The sequence below is a fragment of the Lupinus angustifolius genome, chromosome LG10 (assembly GCF_001865875.1).
Source record: "Lupinus angustifolius cultivar Tanjil chromosome LG10, LupAngTanjil_v1.0, whole genome shotgun sequence".
NCBI classification, from domain to species: domain Eukaryota; kingdom Viridiplantae; phylum Streptophyta; class Magnoliopsida; order Fabales; family Fabaceae; genus Lupinus; species Lupinus angustifolius.
This window is the reverse complement of record NC_032018.1, coordinates 5,444,137-5,465,173: the sequence shown is the minus strand read 5'-3', so window position 1 is coordinate 5,465,173 and position 21,037 is coordinate 5,444,137. Positions and strand designations below refer to the sequence as shown.

Here is a 21,037-nt window from a genome sequence, read left to right as displayed (position 1 = left end):
ATCGGGTATTATAAATCGCCTGATCCTAATATCCGATTAGAATTTCGGATTTCCGCAATCCGAGTGAAAAATATTTAGAAAGTAGGTATGGGTGTATTCAAGGTCTATATTGACTCAAAATTAAATTACGAATCCAACGACGCGATCAGAATTCGATTCCAAGTACGGAACTCAAAAAGACACTTTTTGAGCCGTACCGGGCGGATTCGGCCCCAACAGTGATCCAGAATCGACTGTCTCCAAAAATTACTATAATTTACCACAAAATAGGAAATAAAATTTCAAGACTAAAACTCAACTAGAGTTTCGTCTAATTCCTTACCGAAAATTCCCAGAAATTCATTTTCGAATATATAATTAATGAAAATATTAGTAAAATTTTATAATTCAAACTTGTAAAATTCGCGATGTTACAATTAGCCCTTTACAAACATAACATATAAATTTTGGCATTTTCATAAATGGCATGTTCACAACCACCGGTTATTGTTAGTTGGTATTTATGTTTGATAAATCTACAATTATATAATAAGATGAGGAAAAATATATATGTAGTGTATGAGTTTTATATATTGTTATTGTATTTCTTACCTTTACAATAATTAATTATCATTAACTCTTTACAAAAAGTAATATAAATAAATGTTTGATATTGTGTATAAATATTTATCTCTATACATAAATATTAAGTTAAATTATATAAATTTAGTCTTTAAGAACAACATTTGTCTCTATGGGCATATAATCTAACTGTATAAACAATCATGTATGCATGGAATTATTACCCTCTTTGTAAAATTGATCTACAAAACATCCTACATAGCAAAAAGAAAAAAGTGATAGTAAATTTGTTACAAAAAATGTCACTTTTCTCCTAGTATAAACTGGTAAGTAATATTTTCCATGTAGTACTGTTGAAGTGCCATGTTTTCTTTTTGGAGATCTGAACTAAATTACTGGATAAATATTTGTACCTCATTATTGTTTTATTGTTTTATTGTTTTTAGAAATCTTCTGATCCCAAAAGTGTAGAGCTTCTAAAGTGTAGATTTTTACGTGCCATAATCTTCATTTCCTCTATGATAGACTAATTGATATTTTCAAGTGTAAGCCAATTCCTCTGACCCTTTCTTTCGGCATTCATCTCTCAAACTTTGAAACAAAACATATATGCAACCAAATAACCATTAATACAATCTCTATTATTTTTTTCCTCCATCGATTATTTTCTAAGTTTTTATGAAAATTTTAGATGGAACCCGTTACCCATGTAAGCTCCATCTATCTTGATTTTGATTTTGTTTTCCAGTTGATTTTGTCAAAGTTTATTTATATCATATGGTAGGTGCTTATGAATTGAAAGATAACATATTGTATTTTTTAATTACAGGACTCTGTGTACATAAAATCTATTAAGAAATCTTCATTAACATTGAGGTTGGTACTTTTCTTTATGGCTGCAGCTTGTGGAATATACATTTGCTTAATTAGTTTAGAACAACCAAAGCTTAAAACAAATACCAGATTGTTGGAACTCAGAGTTTTGAATCAGTCATGTCATCATCCTTATGGTGTGGAAGAATGGGAAGTACCCTACTTACAGTATCCACACCCCAAAACTTTTAGCAGGTATATAAATAGAGCTTAAAATCTTGTAATGATTTATACATAGTTAGTGTATCATCCACCGTTCATTTGTATTACTTTTATTTAAGAGTTAATAATAATTAAAAATAAATGATGAATGATATAACCACAGTATAAAAAACTCTTATATTATTAGTGTATACATCTTTTGCTCATATAAATATAAGAATATGCATATATTTTAAGAAGGTTTAAGCATGTGTGAAGTTGTTTTGTTTTTAGTCACTAGAAAAATAAAAAATATGTTAGATTGTATAATCTAATTTATTCTGATTTTCATATGATATGGTACAATAAATACAAAACATGTGACACTATATAAAGATGATATGTCAATATTTAACAAGATTTAATTAATAGAAGGACAAACATGAAGATAATTATATACTTTTATGGGCCATACTTTTTGGAGTAAAGACCTTTAAGTATTTTGAGATTAATCATCACTTTGCAAACAACATTTCTTATGTTTGCTTAATTATTTGAAAATTTCATAGTTGTGATGTCCACCATATAACCTCTTAGTCACTCAAATCATTATTTGAATTTTGTAAAAATGTTTTTTTAGTTTGATGCAATTTTATTATGATTTGAGTACTTATATAGAAAGTGCTTAACTAAGAGATGTAACTCAATTATTTAGATTTATGGAATGATCGGTGACTTTTCAGAGAGGAGTGTGCTTGCAATCCTGTTAGATTTTTTTCCATCCTAACAATGCAAAGATCTGGGAGTGGATGGTTTGAGACATTTTTGAACAGTCACATTAACATAAGCTCCAATGGAGAAATATTTTCAGTACCCAAAAGAAGGGAGAATGTTTCCACAATTTTGAACACAATGGATAAAGTCTACAATCTTGATTGGTTCACCAGTGCTTCCAAGAATGAGTGCAATGCAGCTGTGGGCTTCAAGTGGATGCTTAATCAGGTATGTACCACGAAGAATTTATAGATGTATATAACCTTACCCTTTTAACTAGAGTCACTATCTTCAATATCTCGATTCGTATCTCCGTGTCATAATTATGAATAATTGCAAAGTAAATGAAAAGGTGGTTACAATTGTGTAGGACTATCAATATTGTAATACTAACATGCTTTAAGATTTCGAACTATAGACAAGAAATAACATAAATATGATATAAAGTTAATAAAGTTGCATTTTAGCCATACTTATTATCACATCACCTATTACATAGGTACATATCATAGTGTGACCCTGATGCTAAAATTTAAAATACATATGTTGCAGGGTTTGATGGAGAATCATAAGGAGATAGTGGAATACTTTCAACATAGAAGAGTTTCTGTTATATTTCTTTTCAGAAGGAATTTGCTAAGAAGAATGGTATCTGTATTAGCAAATTCCTTTGACAAAGATACCAAGCCACTAAATGGAACTCACAAGTCTCATACACACTCCTCATTGGAGGTCTCTATCTCTTACCCTTTTTTCTTTAATCTCTTTCATGTAACTAGTGTTCAACCGAAAATCGGACCATGCAGCTGGATACCGGCTCTGCAACATCTCTTACTCTGTTGGTTTCAAAAGTGGGTAAGTTTAATTTGTTCTGCTTCTGCAGGCTGAAATTCTTGCCAAATATAGGCCACGGATTAATACCACTTTACTCATACCTGAGCTAAGGAGAGCAGAGGAGACAAGTGCAAAAGCCATTGAGTACTTTAAGAACACTCATCACATTGTTCTCTACTATGAGGATCTTGACAAAAATCGCACTGTAAGTATAAGAGTAACCACTATTTATATCATAAATATATATGGTTTAATGTTGGTCCACCATATCGATAAAATTTTATACTATATCATCCAAGGTCTTAAATCACAGTTGCGATTGCAAAATCATCAAATGGTAGAAAGCATAATATTATGACTGCAAGAACAATTTACAACCATGCTAATGTCTGATCATTTATTGATAATATCATTAAGGAAGTTGGTTTTTATGTAGTTATTGTCATAGTCAAATATTAATCTTTTCTATATGAACTTAAATTTCCATCTCCAGAAACTGAAGGAGGTCCAAGAATTTCTAAGAGTGCCATATAGAGATCTATATAGTCATCAAGTGAAAATACATACTGCACCATTATCAGAGCAAATTGAAAATTGGAATGAAGTACAGAAAGCCCTGGAAGGAACCCCTTATCAAAGTTTTCTCCTATCAGACTAATCAAATATGGGTTGAGTTGAGATGATAGATATAGAATGCTTCTCCTTCTATGTAGCTTTACATAAAGATTACTTTAAGTACTTGTCTTAAGTGCTGCATCTTGTGAAGTATGGAATAGTAGCTAACTTATTTTTATTGTTAATGAATATTCAGTTTTTAAAACCCTGCAACATATGTATCAAAGTCAAACATAAGAGGTATGTTAAAGGAGATAGAACTAAAAATGATTCACCAAAGTTCTTTTACACCTATAATTTAAAAGAAGAATTAAACAAGTTTATTCAAGTCAAACTCTAGGATATATTTTCATGAAATCATTATCAACTAAAATATACAAGCAATTAGTACACGTGAGCAATCTTAGTCTTCTCATATATTATTTATTTGTACACATGAGGGGAGCAATCTTTTTCCTTGGTCATGGTTTTGTCCAATTATGTTTTCCTAGCTAGGTTTTTAATGAGGCATTATGGCTTTGTCCCACCAAATTTGTTAATGGACATTTACTACAATTTATTCGATATTGTTATGTATTTCATAACACTGGCTATTTTCAGTGTTTTCTAACCCGTGAATTTGGTTACAAAGTCGAGCATTAAAACTTATGCAGAGACTTAAAATAAAAGTCACTTTTGAACTTCCTAGAAAAGGTTCAGATTCTCTCTCATTGTCTAACAACGTTTATCACCTAATAATTTTTAGAGCAATAAATACAAAAATAAGGTAATTAAATTTTTTCTTAATTTTTTAAACTATATTATGCATATCTTTAAATGCTTCTCAGATTATAAACATGCGAACAAAAGTTCAGGCAAGCATTTATACACAACTCATTACACTTTTGCTAAAATTATCAATAGTCTTTTTACACCCATCATTATCTATCACAATTGTTTGGTTAGTTAAAAAAATGTAGGAAGACAATTTTGGGTGCCAATATCAATTGCCGCACATCTTTTATCTCAAAAAATGTATCATTTCATGTATCACATCTTCTTATTGATTAGAAAAATAATTTATTATTAATTTTTTAACTTAAATATATATTTTTTCCAACCAATCAAAAAAAATGGCACACGGAGTGAGACACTTTTGTATGACAAAAAGATATGGTCCCACCAGATATCAGTGTTTGATTCATCTCCTTAGGGACACTATCATTAGGGACTTGGTTTTTCTAATACAAATCACTATTGAACTAGCAAAAGAAGATAAGAGATGAAAATAGATAAGGGAAATTACTTTTTTTCATTTCATTAAATTGCTTCCTAAATAGTGTTACAAATGGGACACCAGATCAATAAATCATTGAACTGACTCTTTATCTGCATCACCGGAGTGATTCTTTTCGGCGTTACCAGAGAGATTCTTATTGGCGTTACCAGAGAGATTCTTATCGGCGTTACCAGAGAGATTCTTATCAGTTCGTTCAATAACAAAATGGTCAACAATTTTGACCGTTTGTAATGGATCTTGGTGGGGAGTTGTTGCACTCCATTTGCTAGGAAACCTTCTCAAATGGCTCAACTGTTGTGGATGTTTCATCTCTCCATCCCAATCAGGATCAAGCTTCCAATCCTTAGGAACCTGCACATTGAAAATGTCAACATGTTCTTTAAAACAAAGGAATGTAGCTATAAAGTTTAAAAAATATCTCAAGCACCCCAAAAAAATGTCATCATGATTTTCGGAACAAATTTACCTTAAGTATCTCCAAGTTATGTAACGATGTTAATCTGAACCAATTCAAAAGAGTAATCTAAATAATCTCTAATGAATGATGGTATCTTACCTTATCAACTGCCAGAGTAAAAACTTCAAGATCACCATCCGATTTGACGTGAAATCGTGTGAATGCTTTGTAATTGGCTATCCGGAGAGACGAGAAGGCTTCGTCAAAGTGTAAGTGAAGCCAGTTGATGCAAATGTATAAGTAGCTTCCAAAGATTAAGGAAACAACAGGGGTTGAGAAGACCCAAAAATAAAGGAAGACAGAAGCATAATATATCATAGCACCCCCTCTGGAAAGAGACTGCAATCCATTCTTGCAAATGTTGTTTCGAGAGACAGCCATGACCTGAGTACAATCATCTTCATTAGTGTCCAGTATCGCCGATAAGAACAACCAAAACTGAAAAAGCCCGAGAACTTTCTTAGTTTCTTACCTCTGGCACATCAAAAGCAGACATTAAATACTTGATACATGCTGGATAAAGTCCAAATGTCCATTCTTCAATACGAGCTCTGAGGCCAGTTGGATCTGGAAAGTGCTCGCTTTCCACAGATCGATACCACTGGTACAAAGTGTGATACCCTGGATCAAACAATAAAAATGTGTTATTATAATACAAATATTATCACAGACAAAATTGTACTTTAATGAAACATAATCCACTTCCAAAATTTATTTTGATAATGGCAAACAGCAACTGAACCTCAAAACTCAAATTCGCCGGATTAGGAGTCAAAACTATATCAACTAAGCTAAGTTCCATAAATTGATTATCTATCTATAGAATCTGGCTTCCAACATTGAATTAAAGTTACTATAATTAACACTATAATTTCCACCAACATAAATAGATGAAAAATTATAATATGTAGTTTGTATTATACAATCACTATATAACTACGAAACATGCCCTCATGGATGCATCCATATGGTGTGGCTTATGGGACCTGGTTGCAAAGTTACATACAAATTACAATGAAGACATAATAACACTTCTTGCCCTTCTAGTTTGAAGCTCGGTTTTGTCTGTCACTTCAAATGCGATAATGTTATATCCTCATAGTTTATGTCAACAACTATCTGTCCAAAATGTTCACACCTATACATGGAGGGCTAAGAATGTTAAGACATTTATAGTATGCCAGGTCACATAAAAGCCCTTTGCATTTAAAGTGTAGACATTGCAAGGGGGCATTTTACCTTCTGTTGAAATTTAACTTAACTACGAATAACGCGAACAGCAAAAACCGAAATCCTAACCACTTAGCCGTAAAGGCCTAATACTATGTCAAAGACCAACTCACCTAGAGGCTTATGTTGTAAGGTGGGAGCCTAAAAATGAAATTGATATTACTATTTTCATATTGATGCTATGAAATACCTTAGTTTGGTGTTCATGCAGCACAGTCTTTACTTACATAGCAATGAAATTCCTATTAAAATGAGATGGTCATGTAACATTTTTCCCCTCGACAACTCTAACAAAAAAATGACATGTAACAGTGCACGTCAGAGAAGAGTGCCTCGTCAATGTTAATCTGATAAGAGAACTCTATTTCGTCAATTTTGAAACTCCAACGATGACATGTTATAATGAATAATTAAAAAAGAGGACAAAAAATAAAGTTTAGGGAAACTAACAACTTTAGTTAAGCTTACAATAAATAATTAAATATATAATAATTTATCTTATGGCTTAGGCAGTAAAAGTAACAAGTTATATCAATAAGAAACATTAAACAGGTATGAAACACAACCTGAAGTTGCTAGCAATTTATGCCGGACACATATTTCAATGCCTAGTTCAAGAAGTAACATAAGAATCAATGCTGCACAGAGGTGAGCTGAAACATGAAGAACTCCAATTATTGCTCGTTTCTTCCGTGACACTTTGGATGGAACAAAAGAATAAGCTGTAATTAGCAGTAGTATAGATCCCGCTAGTGATACATAAGATTGCTCCAGGATGTATATAAATCCGTTCCACACAGTTCCAAAGAAACTCCTTAGGTGACCAGAAAATGAATCATGTTGCAGGATGTGATTCAGCTGACACTAGAAATAAGATTAAAAAAAATCGCATCTTAGGGACAAATTTCAAGACCTTATGAGATAACCAATATGCTAATATATGCTTTGCTTACTCAAGAGGCCAAAAGGAGATGGCAAGAATCCAATGGCTTGTAAGTCATTATTAGACAATGAGAGCAAGTAAAATAAAGCTTTTCTTAAAATCAACCCTCAAAGGTGAGGATAAGAACCCACAAGATGATAACTTTTATGGGGAAATAATGCATTAATAGAAACAAAAGACTTGTGTACTACTGTACTTAGTTTTCCAATAAAAGCCATCAAGTTGTCGGTTCTTATCCTCAGCCCAACAGGCTGATTTTAAGAAAAAACCCATAAAATAACTCTGAAAATAACACACAAATAGAGGAACTCACATGTGGAAACATTGAAAACACAAGTACAAAATATATAATGCCACCAATAAAATCAAATTGCCAGTTCTTCTTTCGAAACTTAAGGATATTTCCTAATGCAATCTGCATCAAATTAAAAAAACATGTTACACCATAAAGAGATGGAAAGCAAATAAAAAAATGTTTATAAAAAATGGAGAACTCTAACAAGCCAACAATTGTTAAAATTCTACATACCCTGCTTGAATCTTCAAAGGAAGGATATGCAGCCTTGCACTCATAGGAAACCCCATTATGCTTTTTGAATTTACTGAAAACATGGGTGGGATGTAGAAATGCTCCACCACAACCATTTACAAGGAGATGGTGAACATGGACAGGCCCGTCCGACTTTACATGAGAATGACGCATGTAATGATGCAAGTCCCCAGCCATTCGAAGTTTGCATCTTCCTTTTAGATAATCACTAATAAGGTGAGTAACATTCTTTGCAGTAACATCATTCCAATACCAGTCAGTAAGCCAAGTCGGTTCGTGAGTTAAAATAATCACACAGTCATCCTCTTGAACCTTGATTAAAAATGGTCATATAAAAATGTACGCTAAATCAGTAGATAAGTCAAATAATACAAAGAAAGCAGTACAAATATGTATATCAGTTAACAAAGATTCTGCTGTATGTAGAACTGCACAAAGATTCATAAGAAGCAAGGGCAACCCAATTCACGAGGCTTCTACCCAATAAGGTCTGTGAAGGATCATAATAAAAATAAAGCATCCAGATAGCATAGTTATAAAATCTATGAATAAAGAATTTACTACAAAAATATAATAACAATTTGGTTAACCCTTTTTTTGGGTACTACCAAGAGTATCCCCTCACCTTTTTTGGGTAAGGAACTAATCCCTTTCGGGGTTCGTGGCTACCCCTCCCAACAAGTGTCGCTCTCAGGAATCGAACCATCGACCTTGGGGATCCAGTGGGGCTTTACACCACTAGACCAACGCCTTGTTGGTTCATTAACCTTTTATGTTAATGAAACAAAAATTCCAAGAAATGAATATAGCAGCAAAAACATAAGTTAAACCCTTGGAGTAAACAAAATATTCATTGGTTCAGCAGGAGACAACCTATAATCAAATTATTAAAGGAGGCTACACAATTTATTGGGCAATGCCCATACTTTTTCACTCACTTGTTTTCTACCTCTCAGATTAAGTATTTCACACATGTCATCACTTAGATCAATCACCAAACAGTTTCAATAAAAAGAATGATTGTACAATAAAATTAGGTTCTAGAGACATAAGACAATATATTAAAATTTGAAAGAGCCAAGTCTATCTTATAATATATAATAATAAACAGCTGGCTTCAAAACTAAATTAAGCCATTAGGTTTTTCAAAACCATTCAAAGTAACAATGAAAATTACAAACATGAAAAGTGGTCTTAGGTAAAAACCACACATAACTCATGGCATACATGGCTGAAATTTCGAAACAAAATCATGTGTAATTCCCAAGGTCAAAATACAATAACCACACATAACTCACTTGCATGATTAATATTTTTTTCATCCTCAGTCTGGATCTGGACCCTTTCAGTCATTCTACCAAAATTGACAGTAAACTATAATGTTGAACACATTCACTTAAAGAAGAAATGTGAGCCAGAACATTCATAACGTATTTCACCACTACATTAAATTGAAGAAACTGATAGAGTATTATACCTTCTCTTTCACCAGTTCGGAAAAGAATTTGAACTGGTACACATCAATATCACCATGAAGTGCTAAATCAAGCCCAAAAATCCACCACCGTTTAGGGAGCTGCAAAGCAAAATAACTCTTTTTCTGGGGCATAAACCATCCACCTAACCAACTTCTATGACATATATACCTCATAAAGGTCTGGAGTCCATCGAACCAGTCTGAAGCAAAAAATAGAAACAAATACAATTACAGCATCATATTGGCGATCGGCATAAAAACACAATTTTTAAAGTCTTCTGGAAACTGAGATGGCAAAATGACTGAAACAAACATAATAATAGAAGTAGATGATAAATATGAAAAGGGAGAAGTGTGATCTATTAAATGAATTCCTTGAGAAAGATCAATATATATATATAAATATATGAATTCCCTGTGAAAGAATATGAAATAAGGAGCTGAAACCAGGATAAAACTAACCATGGTTTCCAGGAATAATAAAACACTGAGGTCCGTTGTATTGTTTCAGTTGAGCCCCAAAAGGTACCTCAGGCTTGTTTACAGCAATCTGCTCTGCTTTATACCAAGGAGGTGGTTGGAGAGCATACTCAAAAGGAACAAAGAGACGCCTTTCATATGTGAATGCTGATGGATTAGGGTACCTGCAATAGGAACAATATAAAGTCATTGCACAATAAATAGCCACACACAAAATAAGAGTTTAAACCTCTAAATTAAAAATAAAAAAATCCTGTGGTAAGGACCCTTTCTCTCTACATCGTCATTGAAGCAAGTATTGTCTTAGCAAGATAACAGGTAATGTAAAAAGTAAATGGTGCAGCCTCTGGTTATGACCACTTAAAATGTTCTAGATAATCCAAAAAATGACTGAAAACTTAGAATTCCATTATTCGTGATTGATTTTAGACTTTAGGTATTTAGAGTTGTGAACTAAAACCACAGCTTTAACTGGTGCCAAAATTAACATACTCAAGAAGCTTGTAAGTAATGATTGATCACATCATGTAGCATTAGCCAGATTGTATAAGAGTGGCCAACTTACGCGAGATCACCACCAATTAGTAGCAAGTCTCCACGAGGTAGGGTATGCACAGAATCACCTTTCAACGTATGAAGGGAAGGCTGAGCAAGTAGCCGTGCAACAGCATAAGATGAGTTCCCACCATCACCAGTATCAGCCATGAAGTCAAACCAAAAATCACCCTTCTCGCTAAAATGGTCATATAGAAGATCACCTTGTTGATTTCCATCGTGATCCGTACTCATTGCTGCCTGTTGAACAAAATAAGACTTGTCACATCCTCACAAATGGATGAAAAATTATATTCTTGTAACAAGGCTAAGGGTGAATATAAAGCAAAATTTGTTCGCTTCAGAAAATAATATGTAATCAATCAACTCTAAAGACAATACTTAAAAAATGTCGTCTATGAAAACTCATCAGTGATTTTAAATATTCTATACACAAAAAAATTAAATCAAAATCTGGAGAGCAGAATACACATTGCACCCAGAGAATTTTGTCCCGTGATAAAATTGAAAGCATGAAAATTTGTCGTAAAAGCGCTTGATTTCTAATGTTTGCTTCTAAGCATGCATGGCCACTTTTTGGGCTTTGAATTTGTTGTGTTCTTAAAGGAGGAAATTACCATATACAACATCATTGCTAAAAATATAAAAAAAACTATCATCATTCATTGTATGACACCAGATTTGGAGTAACTAAAAGCCCTTTAGAATGTAAGCATGTGCTTGCTGTGACAGCAATATAAGTTGAATATTTCATGGAAAATAACATCGTCAGCTAAATATTTCAAGACATTTATTCAGATGACATTGACACAACATTATCAAAAAGAAACAATGGGCAAGAAAAATAGAATGCTACCTGCATCGTACGCATGTCGAAACGCCCAACAAAAACAGTCACAGATACCAGGAGGTCAAAAACTGTTTTGAATAAATCAGCTGATGTTCTGTACCATTTAAAAATTGTACATGTTTAAGTACACTATCAAGACCCTAATTGGAAAAAAAGTAGTTTAAATACATACCCAGAGTACCAGGGAACCATGTCCAAAAAATCAGGCTTCATCTGCTTCTTCAACTTCTCATATTCTTTAACAGATAACGGATGAGTGAGAGCCCACCTGTTGATTTTCCAGGCATAAAAACAAAGATGCTAAGCAAAATAATGAGGGAAGAGATCCACTTACTCCAAGAGTGTGTAGAAAAAACTTACTCCATATCCTAGTTATTCTTTCTTGGAAAATCCAAATGTTTGAATTAGTGAGTAGATCTAAGCCGTTGGATTTCTGAAGAATGGGTGACTAGGATGTGGAGTAAGTTTTATCTCTTAGAGAAAGTGGATCCCCTCCCAAATAATGAAGTAAAAAAGGCCATAAAATGAGATTTCAAAATATAATATAACCTATTGCAAAATAAAACATGAACACTTAAAACTCATTTGGGTGGCTGACAAAAAAAGTGATGTTAACTAGAATTAAAAAAAACTTCACAAGTTAATCTGAGGCAAAATATCAAAAAATTTCAGACAACAGTCTGCTAAGAAAAAAATAGACATCATTTCTTGTTTTAGTTTGTAAAACAACAATGAGTTTTTCATGCTACTAATATCCATTGAAATCTAACACTAGAACAACAAGAGGACACAATTTGTATGTGCTGAACCAAAAAAAAGAAATAATCTTACTTCATTCAAGAAATCACAAAGTTCAGCGCATTATAGTATCAACAATAAGAAACTACTCACCCAGTTGACCTTTCAACAACATAATTTGCAATATAAAGTCCAATAAATGTGGCCCAAAGTGAGTAGATGGGGGAAATTTCATCTGACGAACCATGACACGAGCCATTGCAAGCTATCTAAAATGCCAAATATTTGCAACATTAAAGCTTGTAAAGTACCAGAACATAAATAGATATGATCTAGTACAGAAGATGCATAAATCACATAATGATATTAACTTATTAAGTACCTCGCCATAAATAACCCATTTTGATAAAAGAGGATAATCACTTGCAGATCCAACCGGAGCAAACCATGATGAGCAAACCTGGTCCTTCAACTCATTCATCCGAAGAAACTTAGCAAGCCATGGGCTTCTCTCTTCTTTCTTCCAGGCAGAAAACCAGTTCAAGTTTCTTCGATCAAGCGGTCTTCCTCTCAACATGGCATGGTTACCACAATGACTGTAAAATACACAGCACGCCACACTAAGCACCTATTAGAAGAAAAAAATGTGTCAGAACACTATCAATTGTTTTAAAAGACAAAAAATCATCTCCCAAACTTACAGTGCAGTTTTGAAGAATCTTCAAGATCTGTGGTCTCTTTCCAGCCACACGTGAAACAAGTCCGATATACCAAAGGCCATAAAATATAATATGGAAAGCAAGAAGAAATACTATAGAAGAAACATATAGCGTCAAAAACAAAGATAGATTCATCTTCAGATCCACCCCCATTGACAAAAAACTAGGTAGATGATACACAGCAGCCAATAAAATCCAGGCTATGTACCTGCAAAAAGATACCAAATTATTCCTAATCTCATAAATACTTTCACATTGATACATAATAACGCATACACAGTGGTTAATTTGTTTAAGAAACTCACCATCGACTGAAATTTGAATAGCTCGGCTTGATAGTCTTCCCAATAAATGGTGATGAAAAGAAATAAAAGAAACCAAACAGGCAGGCATACATAGACCACCACTTAATATTGTTGTCTAATTTTTCTACAAGGGTATGTATATTGTCAGATGAGATGAAAAAGAGGCAACCAACAACAACAGCAATTACAGCATGGCGGGAGTGCTCATGAGGGTAAGGGTAAGTGTGGGTTAGAATATTTCTAACCCGCTCCATTTTGAGTGTATCAAGAAAACCAGACTGCTTATCGGAGTTCATTCTAATTCCAATTCCAATATTGCAAAAACAATAAAATGTTACAACTGTATTAAAATTCTTGCAACGAAACCCAATTTAGCACCAGACAATCATTGCGAAAGCACCACAAGAATCCTGTAACAGACGAAAAATAATACAAAGTATTAGTACTTCAATGGTAATGAAGTCACATCATTAACACCAAAGGGAACAATAACACCATCAGATAATCTAAGTACTCGTAGAATCACAGGACACGGAGCAATGACAAAAACTTAATGAAAAGAACAGATAAAAATGTAATAACTGTAATTATTCAGGGCTGTAACTTAGCAAATCCATGATCAAAATTCAAATAAATATAATCTTTTTTCATCTATTTTCCACAACTGCATTATCCACCCTCACTACCGCAAATCTGTTTCTCTATTAAACAACTCATTCTCGGCATTCAGCTTTCTCTTGATTTTGCGAATTAAATTTGTCAATACTTCCATATCCAGACATTTCCTCATGCACACTAAATTAATGATCCGCGTCTCCTTCGTAGAAAATAATAGCCATAATGAAAGTTCACCCAACAAGCTCACAGTAAATTAACTCAGGTAAACAACATACCAACAAGGTGTTGGTCTATTGGTTAAGACCTCCCTAGATCCCCAGGATAACCAAAAGTTCAAGAGTTCAATTCCTTATAGCAACACTTGTTAAGAGGGGCAACTAAGAACCCCGAAAGGGATTAGTTCCTTAGCCAAAAGGGTGAGGGGATACCCTTGGTAGTACCCAAAAAAACTCAGGTAAACAACAATTAAAATAACAATAAGATTTAGTAATATAATTAAACTACAAAACTGGGGTGTATGTAGCACTTAACCGAACTTAAAGGGAACAATATCAATCAAACTCAGTAAGGGATTGATCGAAACCCTAACCCCTCTTCCTATTATTTAATCCCTTACCCTGGAAGGTTTTAAGAAAGGCAACATAAGAAAACAATAAATATATACGGAAAATCACCACAAACATAAACCTCATTCACGATAATAAGCAACCACAACAAACAAACAAAAAAGAACATGTCCTAAACAAAAAAGCAGTTAGTTACACACATGAACAACACCAATCATAGGAGAAGGTCCATGATTCCTATAAATAAAAACAAAAGTTGAAGGAAAATTAAATAGATATAGCATGAAATAAGTGATGAACGGTACCAAAGTTGTTATCGCTAGAAAAACGGAGAGCGCGTGCGAAGTGCGTGAAATTTATGATCGTCGTCCTAGAATGTCTGTGTGAAGGAACATGTTAACGGCATATTCTTTTGAACTGCGACCAGAGCCCATTAAAAACATAACTAGTTACGAAAACATGTTTTTCATTAAGCAATTCACATCACATCCACATGCACCACACGGTAATGTATATTTATTTTTGAAGACTTTATTATTATCGAAATGGGATAAAGATGGAATAAAAATCTTTCATATAGATTATTCTAATCATAAGATCCTTTTATTAAATTCTGTTATGAGATGTCAACCGTAAACTAACCATTTATTACCCATTTTCAATTTGTAACATCTACACTATATATCTATATTATATATCTATATTTATATTTTTATATTTGTATATTTATATTTATACTATATATAAAGTCAAAACTTGAAATAACTACCATCATAATTCTATTTTCTTATTTTGCTCTTAAATTTTTTTATTTCTAAAGCAAAACCATATAATTTTATATAACTATAATTAATACATCTCATTCTAGGTTAGATATTATAATAAATACATTTTAATTCTCTAAAATAAAAAATTAATATTTAATATAATAAAATAAAAATGTGGCTTAGCAAACATGAAGTGCAACACGCTAGTGTTATAAAAAAATGATATATAATTATTAAATCATCTTATAAATTTTCCTTGTCAAAAAATGGTATATTATTAATTGATTGATTATAAATGAGATATGACACTTTTTGTAGATAAGAGGATTCAGTATGTGATATATTATTTTTAATGATATAATCTATGATGATTTATACAATAAAATACCATTTTTATTTTATTTTATCAAATATAAAAACAATATATCATTTGTTTATATTATTTATATTTAAAAATCAGTGCTAATTGATAATAAATATAGATAATATAATGATAATGTATAAAATTGTTAGTTTGTAAGTATATAAAACTTTTTCTTAATTTTATATAATTCTTTTTTTTTTCACCGACCAGATAATCGTCTTGTTAAATTGGTTTGTTTGCCAAATGAGACTTCCACAGTTCATTAAATTCAATTCAATTTTTGTGCGGTGGCTTCATTGTCCACATCATGTCCCAGAATCCGCCTTGTAAGGTTTCCATTAGTTGCAACTTGCGTGACTCTTACCATTGGACGGAATAACTATTATTGGGCCTCATTGTATATATGTCCATGTTGTATTACTGGGTTATTATATATACTAAAGCGTCAACCAGATCATGGATATGATGTTATCAGTCACAATGGAGACTGGTGAAGCAAAATGAAAGAGAAGATTAAAAGATGGTCCACTAATTACGCTTTAGGCTCTAAGGGGCGGCACTAGGGTCGGCAACACGCAGTGTTTTTCCATACTCATATTTATAATATTTGAGAGTATATGTGCGAGTAATGGTATATGTTGAGAAGCCCGACAGATTTTTAATTTTAAATATTTTGACATAATCTATAATAAAATAATTATTACATAAATAAAAAAAATTATATACATATTAAATATGTTGAAGTTGAAAATCCAGAAGCTCAATTCCTTGCCTCTGATTTTGTTACAGAAAACAGAAAAAGAAAGTAAATGAAGAATAGAATGGAATCGTGTATGGAGAAGGGAAGAATTTGAGTTTGTGAGAGAGAATTATTGAAGGAATGAATTAGAATTGAGAGAGAGTAAATCTTGCAATGATTGAATGATCAAAATCTGAATCATTCTATTTTTGAAATGCATTAACCACTTTTTGAATTACAACATTCTATTTATAGAAGGATTACAACTAACTTCTAATTAGTAATGAATTACAATTTAACACACCCCCTTAATTCATGCTATCTATACTAATAACACCTAATTGATTCCTCTGCCTTTCGAAATCACTTCTTTTCAAAGGCTTAGTTAATATGTTAGCTAGTTGCTCACTTGATTTGCAAAAAACCAAGCTTAATCTGTTCTTCTCCACTTGATCTCTTATGAAATGGTATTTGGTCTCTATATGTTTGCTTCTTCCATGAGCTACTGGATTCTTTGCCAAGTTTATTGCTGATTTGTTGTCAACAAATATCACCATTGGCTCATCATTCTGCATTCCCAGTTCCATGAGTAGTGCCTTCAACCACAATGCTTGTTGTCCACCAAAGCATGCTGATATATATTCAGCTTCACAGGAAGAGAGTGTAACCACTTTCTGTTTCTTTGAGCACCAACTTATAGGTGCTTCACCAAGCTTGAATAAGTAGCCACTTTCTCTATCATCCTTATCACCACACCAATCAGAATCAGTGTAACCATGAATGATGTTCATCTTTCTGCTCTGTTCTATGTTTCTGAGTGCTGGAAACATTATGCCATAGTTCATGCTCCCTTTGAGATACCTCAGTATTCTCTTCACTGCTACTAGATGAGAGTGCTTAGGATTTTCCATATACTTGCTCACTAATCCCACTGCATAGGCTAGATCAGGTCTTGTGTTGCAAACATACCTTAGAGACCCTATCATTTGTCTGAAGAGAGTTGAGTCCACTACACCATCTTCTGAATTTTCAGTGTTTAAGTTGCATAGAGAATGGCCAGTTTCAATTGGTGTTGAGACTGAATTACACTCTGCCATGTTGAATCTTGCAAGTATATCAGAGATATACTTCTTCTGGTGCATCAAGATCCCTGCTTCTGTCCTGAGAAATTCAATTCCTAGGAAGTATGAAAGGCTTCCTAGATCAGTCATCTCAAACTCATGTTTCAGCTTCCTTTTACACCATTCAATCTGATCATTGTTGTTGCCTGTGATGAGCAGGTCATCCACATATAAGCATATCACTATAGAGGCTTCAGTAGTGACTTCTTTGGTGTAGATGCCATGCTCATTGATGCATCTTAGAAAACCAAGTTTCAGCAAGAATCCATCTATCCTTTTGTTCCAAGCCCTGGGTGCTTGTTTCAACCCATACAAAGCTTTGTGCAATCTATAGACTTTGTGTTCTTGATCTGGAACTGTGAAACCAGGAGGTTGAACCACATATACTTCCTTGTCTATTGGACCATTTAAGAAGGCAGATTTCACATCCATTTGGCAAATTAACCACCCTCTTGAACTTGCAATAGCTATGACAAGCCTTATGGTTTCTATTCTAGCAACTGGTGCAAAAACTTCTTCAAAATCCAAACCTTGTTTCTGCAAGAATCCTTTTGCAACAAGTCTTGTCTTGTGCTTAGAGACAGTTCCATCAGGCTTCAATTTCAGTTTGTACACCCATTTTACTAGGATAGGCTTCTTGTCCTTTGGCAATGATGTAAGCTCCCATGTGTCATTTTTTTCAATGGAATGAATTTCTTCCTTCATTGCTTCAATCCAGCATTGTTCTTTCATTGCTTGATCAAATGAGACAGGTTCCATCTCAGCTAACAGTGCCATATGCACAAAATCTCCTTCATGATTGATTTCAGAATCACCAAAGACTTCACAGTCTCTGAACCTTGTTGGTAGATTCCTTGATCTCTGATGTCTAACAACTATATCAGGCTGCTCCTCATTGTTTGTTTGAGTTTCTATTTCTGGTTCTGAGTTATCAATCATCAATTTAGCTGGTTTGATTGACACTTCATTGTTTTCATCCCAATTCCAAGCTTCACTTTCTATAAACCTCAGATCCCTGCTATATGACACTATGTTGGTCTTAGGACTATACACTTTGTAATCTCCTGTTGAGTGATAACCCAGAAAAATCAGTTTCTCACCTTTATCATCCAACTTCTTCCTCATACTATCTGGTATATGTTTGAAGCACACAGATCCAAACACTTTGAAGTGATTGACATTTGGCTTGACTCCTGTCCAAGCTTCTTCTGGAGTCTTCTCCAACCTCTTAGTAGGACATCTATTCAATATGAAGGCTATTGTTGCTACTGCTTCTGCCCAAAACTTCTTTGGTAGTTGCTTTGTCTTGAGCATACTTCTTGCCATGTTCAACACAGTTCTATTCACCCTCTCTGCTGCTCCATTGTGTTGAGGAGTGTATGGGGCAGTTATCTCATGAGTTATGCCTTCAACTTCACAATGATTTTGAAACTCATGAGAGATATACTCTCCTCCACCATCACTTCTTATCAGTTTTAAACTCTTTCCACACTGCTTTTCTGCTGCTGCTTTGAAGCTTTTGAACTTGGCAAACACATCACTTTTCTTTTCTATTGCATAAATCCAAAGCTTTCTTGTGAAATCATCCTTGAAAGTCACAAAATATCTGCTTCCTCCAAGTGAATATGTTTCCATAGGGCCACATACATCAGTATAGACCACCTCAAGTGGTTGAGTGGTTTTAGTTGGAATTTATGAGCAGAATTTGTTTCTGGTTTGTTTGCTTGCAAGACAGTCATCACATACATCATCTGAGGCTATGAAAGTAGGTAATCCTTGGACCATTCCACCTTGGCTTAGTAATTCAAGACTCTTGAAGTTAAGGTGTCCAAATCTTTGATGCCAAATCCACTTCTCATCTGTCATGGATCCTAGACACTTTTGATTTCCAAGCTGAATGCCAATCTTGAAAGTCCTGTTTTGTGCTAGAGGGGCTTTCAAGACTAACACTCCCTTTTTGTTGAATGGATCCTAGACACTTTTGATTTCCAAGCTGAATGCCAATCTTAAAGGTCCTGTTTTGTGCTAGAGGAGCTTTCAAGACTAGCACTCCCTTTTTGTTGAACACTTTGAGCATCTTTTCTTCTAATCTCATCTTGTACCCTTTCTCAAGCAATTGTCCAAGACTTAGAAGATTGCTCTTCATTCTTGGTACATATAGTACACTTGAGATGTATGAGATTGATCCATCCTTCTTCTTGATCATCACTTTGCCAATTCCTTCTGCCTTAATGATGCTATCATCAACAAACTTGATTCTGGTTTCAACTGAATTGTCCAAAGTTACAAACCACTCCTTGTTTCCTGTCATGTGATTAGAACATCCTGAATCAAGATACCAACTACTTGAGTTCTGTTCTTGCTGATTTGTCACCATGAGTAGAGCACTATCTGATTTACTGATTTCTTGACAAGAGTCAATGCTTCTGGCCATCAATAACACTTCTTCATCTGATTCCTCATATTTAGCTAGCTTTGCTTCTGCTTCTTTAGTCTGGATGACTCTTCTCTCCTTACATTCTGAAGCAAAGTGTCCCCAATTTCTGCAGTTGAAGCACTAAATTTTGCTCTTGTCCTTCTTGTACATTCCAACCACTTGACTACTCCCTTTCTTGGCCCTACTGACTTCACCACCATTACCCTGGTTGCTGGAGTTAGTTTTCTGTTGTGAGTTTAGTCCAAGTTTCGAATTGTCAGTTTCAAATCTCCTACCACCTTGCCACTTTGCCTTATCTCTTCTAAATCTATCATTCTGTCCAAGACCTCCTTTCTTCTTGAATTGTGCACTCAAGGCATGATCTGCTTGTCTGTAGATCTGCCTCTCCATGAATCTTTGCTCATGCACTTCTAAGGACCCTTGCAGTTCATCAATTGTTAGGTTGTCAAGGTCATTTGCTTCCTCTATTGCTGCTACAATGTGATCAAACTTGGGATGAAGAGTTCTGAGAATTTTCTCCACTGCATGATGTTCCCTCAGTGTCTCTCCACACCCCTTCATCTGATTGATCAATCCTCTTAGCCTGTTGAGATACTCAGCTATTGATTCTCGTTCATCCATTTGCATCAACTCAAACTGTCTTTTGAGTGTTAGCAACCTTACCTTCTTAACTCTCTTTCCACTAGTGTAATTCTTCTCCAAGATTTCCCAAGCCTCCTTTGAACAAGATGCTGCATAAATCTTTTCAAAATTGGCTCTATCCACACATTGGTGGATCAAGAAGATTGCCTTGCAATCTCTCTTGTTTGCTTCCCTATACTCCACTGAGTTCTCATCAACCATTGGCATACCAGCTTTCACCACATCAAGGCATTCTTGAAATCCAAAAATCGCCTCCATTTGAATGCTCCAATGGTCATAGTTCTTCCCATCAAGAATTGGAAGATTCATTGCAAACCCATTTGATGTTGCCATTCTTCTAGCTAAACCTCAGAATTCCCTACTGTCTTGTAGCTTCGTTTTCAATCTGTGAGCTTCACTTCT

The 21,037-nt window shown here is 34.0% G+C and overlaps 3 protein-coding genes across 5 annotated transcripts; 1 reads left to right on the top strand and 2 right to left on the bottom strand.

Annotated features, from left to right (window-relative positions):
* Positions 1,205-4,003, top strand: LOC109358086. Of its 2 annotated transcripts, none has more exons than XM_019602160.1 (6): positions 1,205-1,270; positions 1,391-1,629; positions 2,319-2,577; positions 2,902-3,081; positions 3,233-3,388; positions 3,677-4,003. In XM_019602160.1, the coding sequence occupies exons 1-6, from the start codon at positions 1,253-1,255 to the stop codon at positions 3,839-3,841; spliced, it is 1,017 nt and encodes a 338-aa protein (XP_019457705.1). In that variant the 5' UTR covers positions 1,205-1,252; the 3' UTR covers positions 3,842-4,003. The 2 variants fall into 2 exon arrangements, with proteins under 2 accessions (XP_019457705.1, XP_019457706.1); XM_019602161.1 differs by having other exon boundaries at positions 1,238-1,270; positions 1,391-1,437.
* Positions 4,958-13,701, bottom strand: LOC109358572. 2 transcript variants are annotated; one of them, XM_019602873.1, is made up of 16 exons: positions 13,382-13,701; positions 13,059-13,284; positions 12,740-12,985; positions 12,511-12,626; positions 11,792-11,887; positions 11,626-11,713; positions 10,780-11,009; positions 10,197-10,378; positions 9,735-9,934; positions 8,237-8,569; positions 8,021-8,122; positions 7,331-7,628; positions 6,007-6,155; positions 5,634-5,918; positions 5,237-5,428; positions 4,958-5,188 (listed from the first exon to the last, which is right to left on the bottom strand). In XM_019602873.1, exons 1-16 carry the CDS (start codon positions 13,675-13,677, stop codon positions 5,147-5,149), a joined length of 3,081 nt encoding a protein of 1,026 aa, XP_019458418.1. In that variant the 5' UTR covers positions 13,678-13,701; the 3' UTR covers positions 4,958-5,146. The 2 variants fall into 2 exon arrangements, with proteins under 2 accessions (XP_019458418.1, XP_019458417.1); XM_019602872.1 differs by having other exon boundaries at positions 4,958-5,428.
* LOC109357948 lies at positions 20,114-20,968 on the bottom strand. Its single transcript, XM_019602003.1, has one exon. It carries the CDS (start codon positions 20,966-20,968, stop codon positions 20,114-20,116), a length of 855 nt encoding a protein of 284 aa, XP_019457548.1.

Excerpts from the sequence above, each read along its gene's own strand:
- LOC109358086 (XM_019602160.1), top strand. Across the intron at positions 2,578-2,901 it reads TCAAGTGGATGCTTAATCAG|GGTTTGATGGAGAATCATAA; the intron begins GTATGTACCACG and ends CATATGTTGCAG. Across the intron at positions 3,389-3,676 it reads ATCTTGACAAAAATCGCACT|AAACTGAAGGAGGTCCAAGA; the intron begins GTAAGTATAAGA and ends TTCCATCTCCAG.
- LOC109358572 (XM_019602872.1), bottom strand. The coding sequence starts at position 13,677 with ATGAACTCCGATAAGCAGTCTGGTTTTCTTGATACACTCAAAATGGAG. Across the intron at positions 11,888-12,510 it reads GTTGTTGAAAGGTCAACTGG|GTGGGCTCTCACTCATCCGT; the intron begins GTGAGTAGTTTC and ends GAAAATCAACAG. Across the intron at positions 5,429-5,633 it reads TTACTCTGGCAGTTGATAAG|GTTCCTAAGGATTGGAAGCT; the intron begins GTAAGATACCAT and ends TTCAATGTGCAG.
- LOC109357948 (XM_019602003.1), bottom strand. The coding sequence starts at position 20,968 with ATGGCAACATCAAATGGGTTTGCAATGAATCTTCCAATTCTTGATGGG.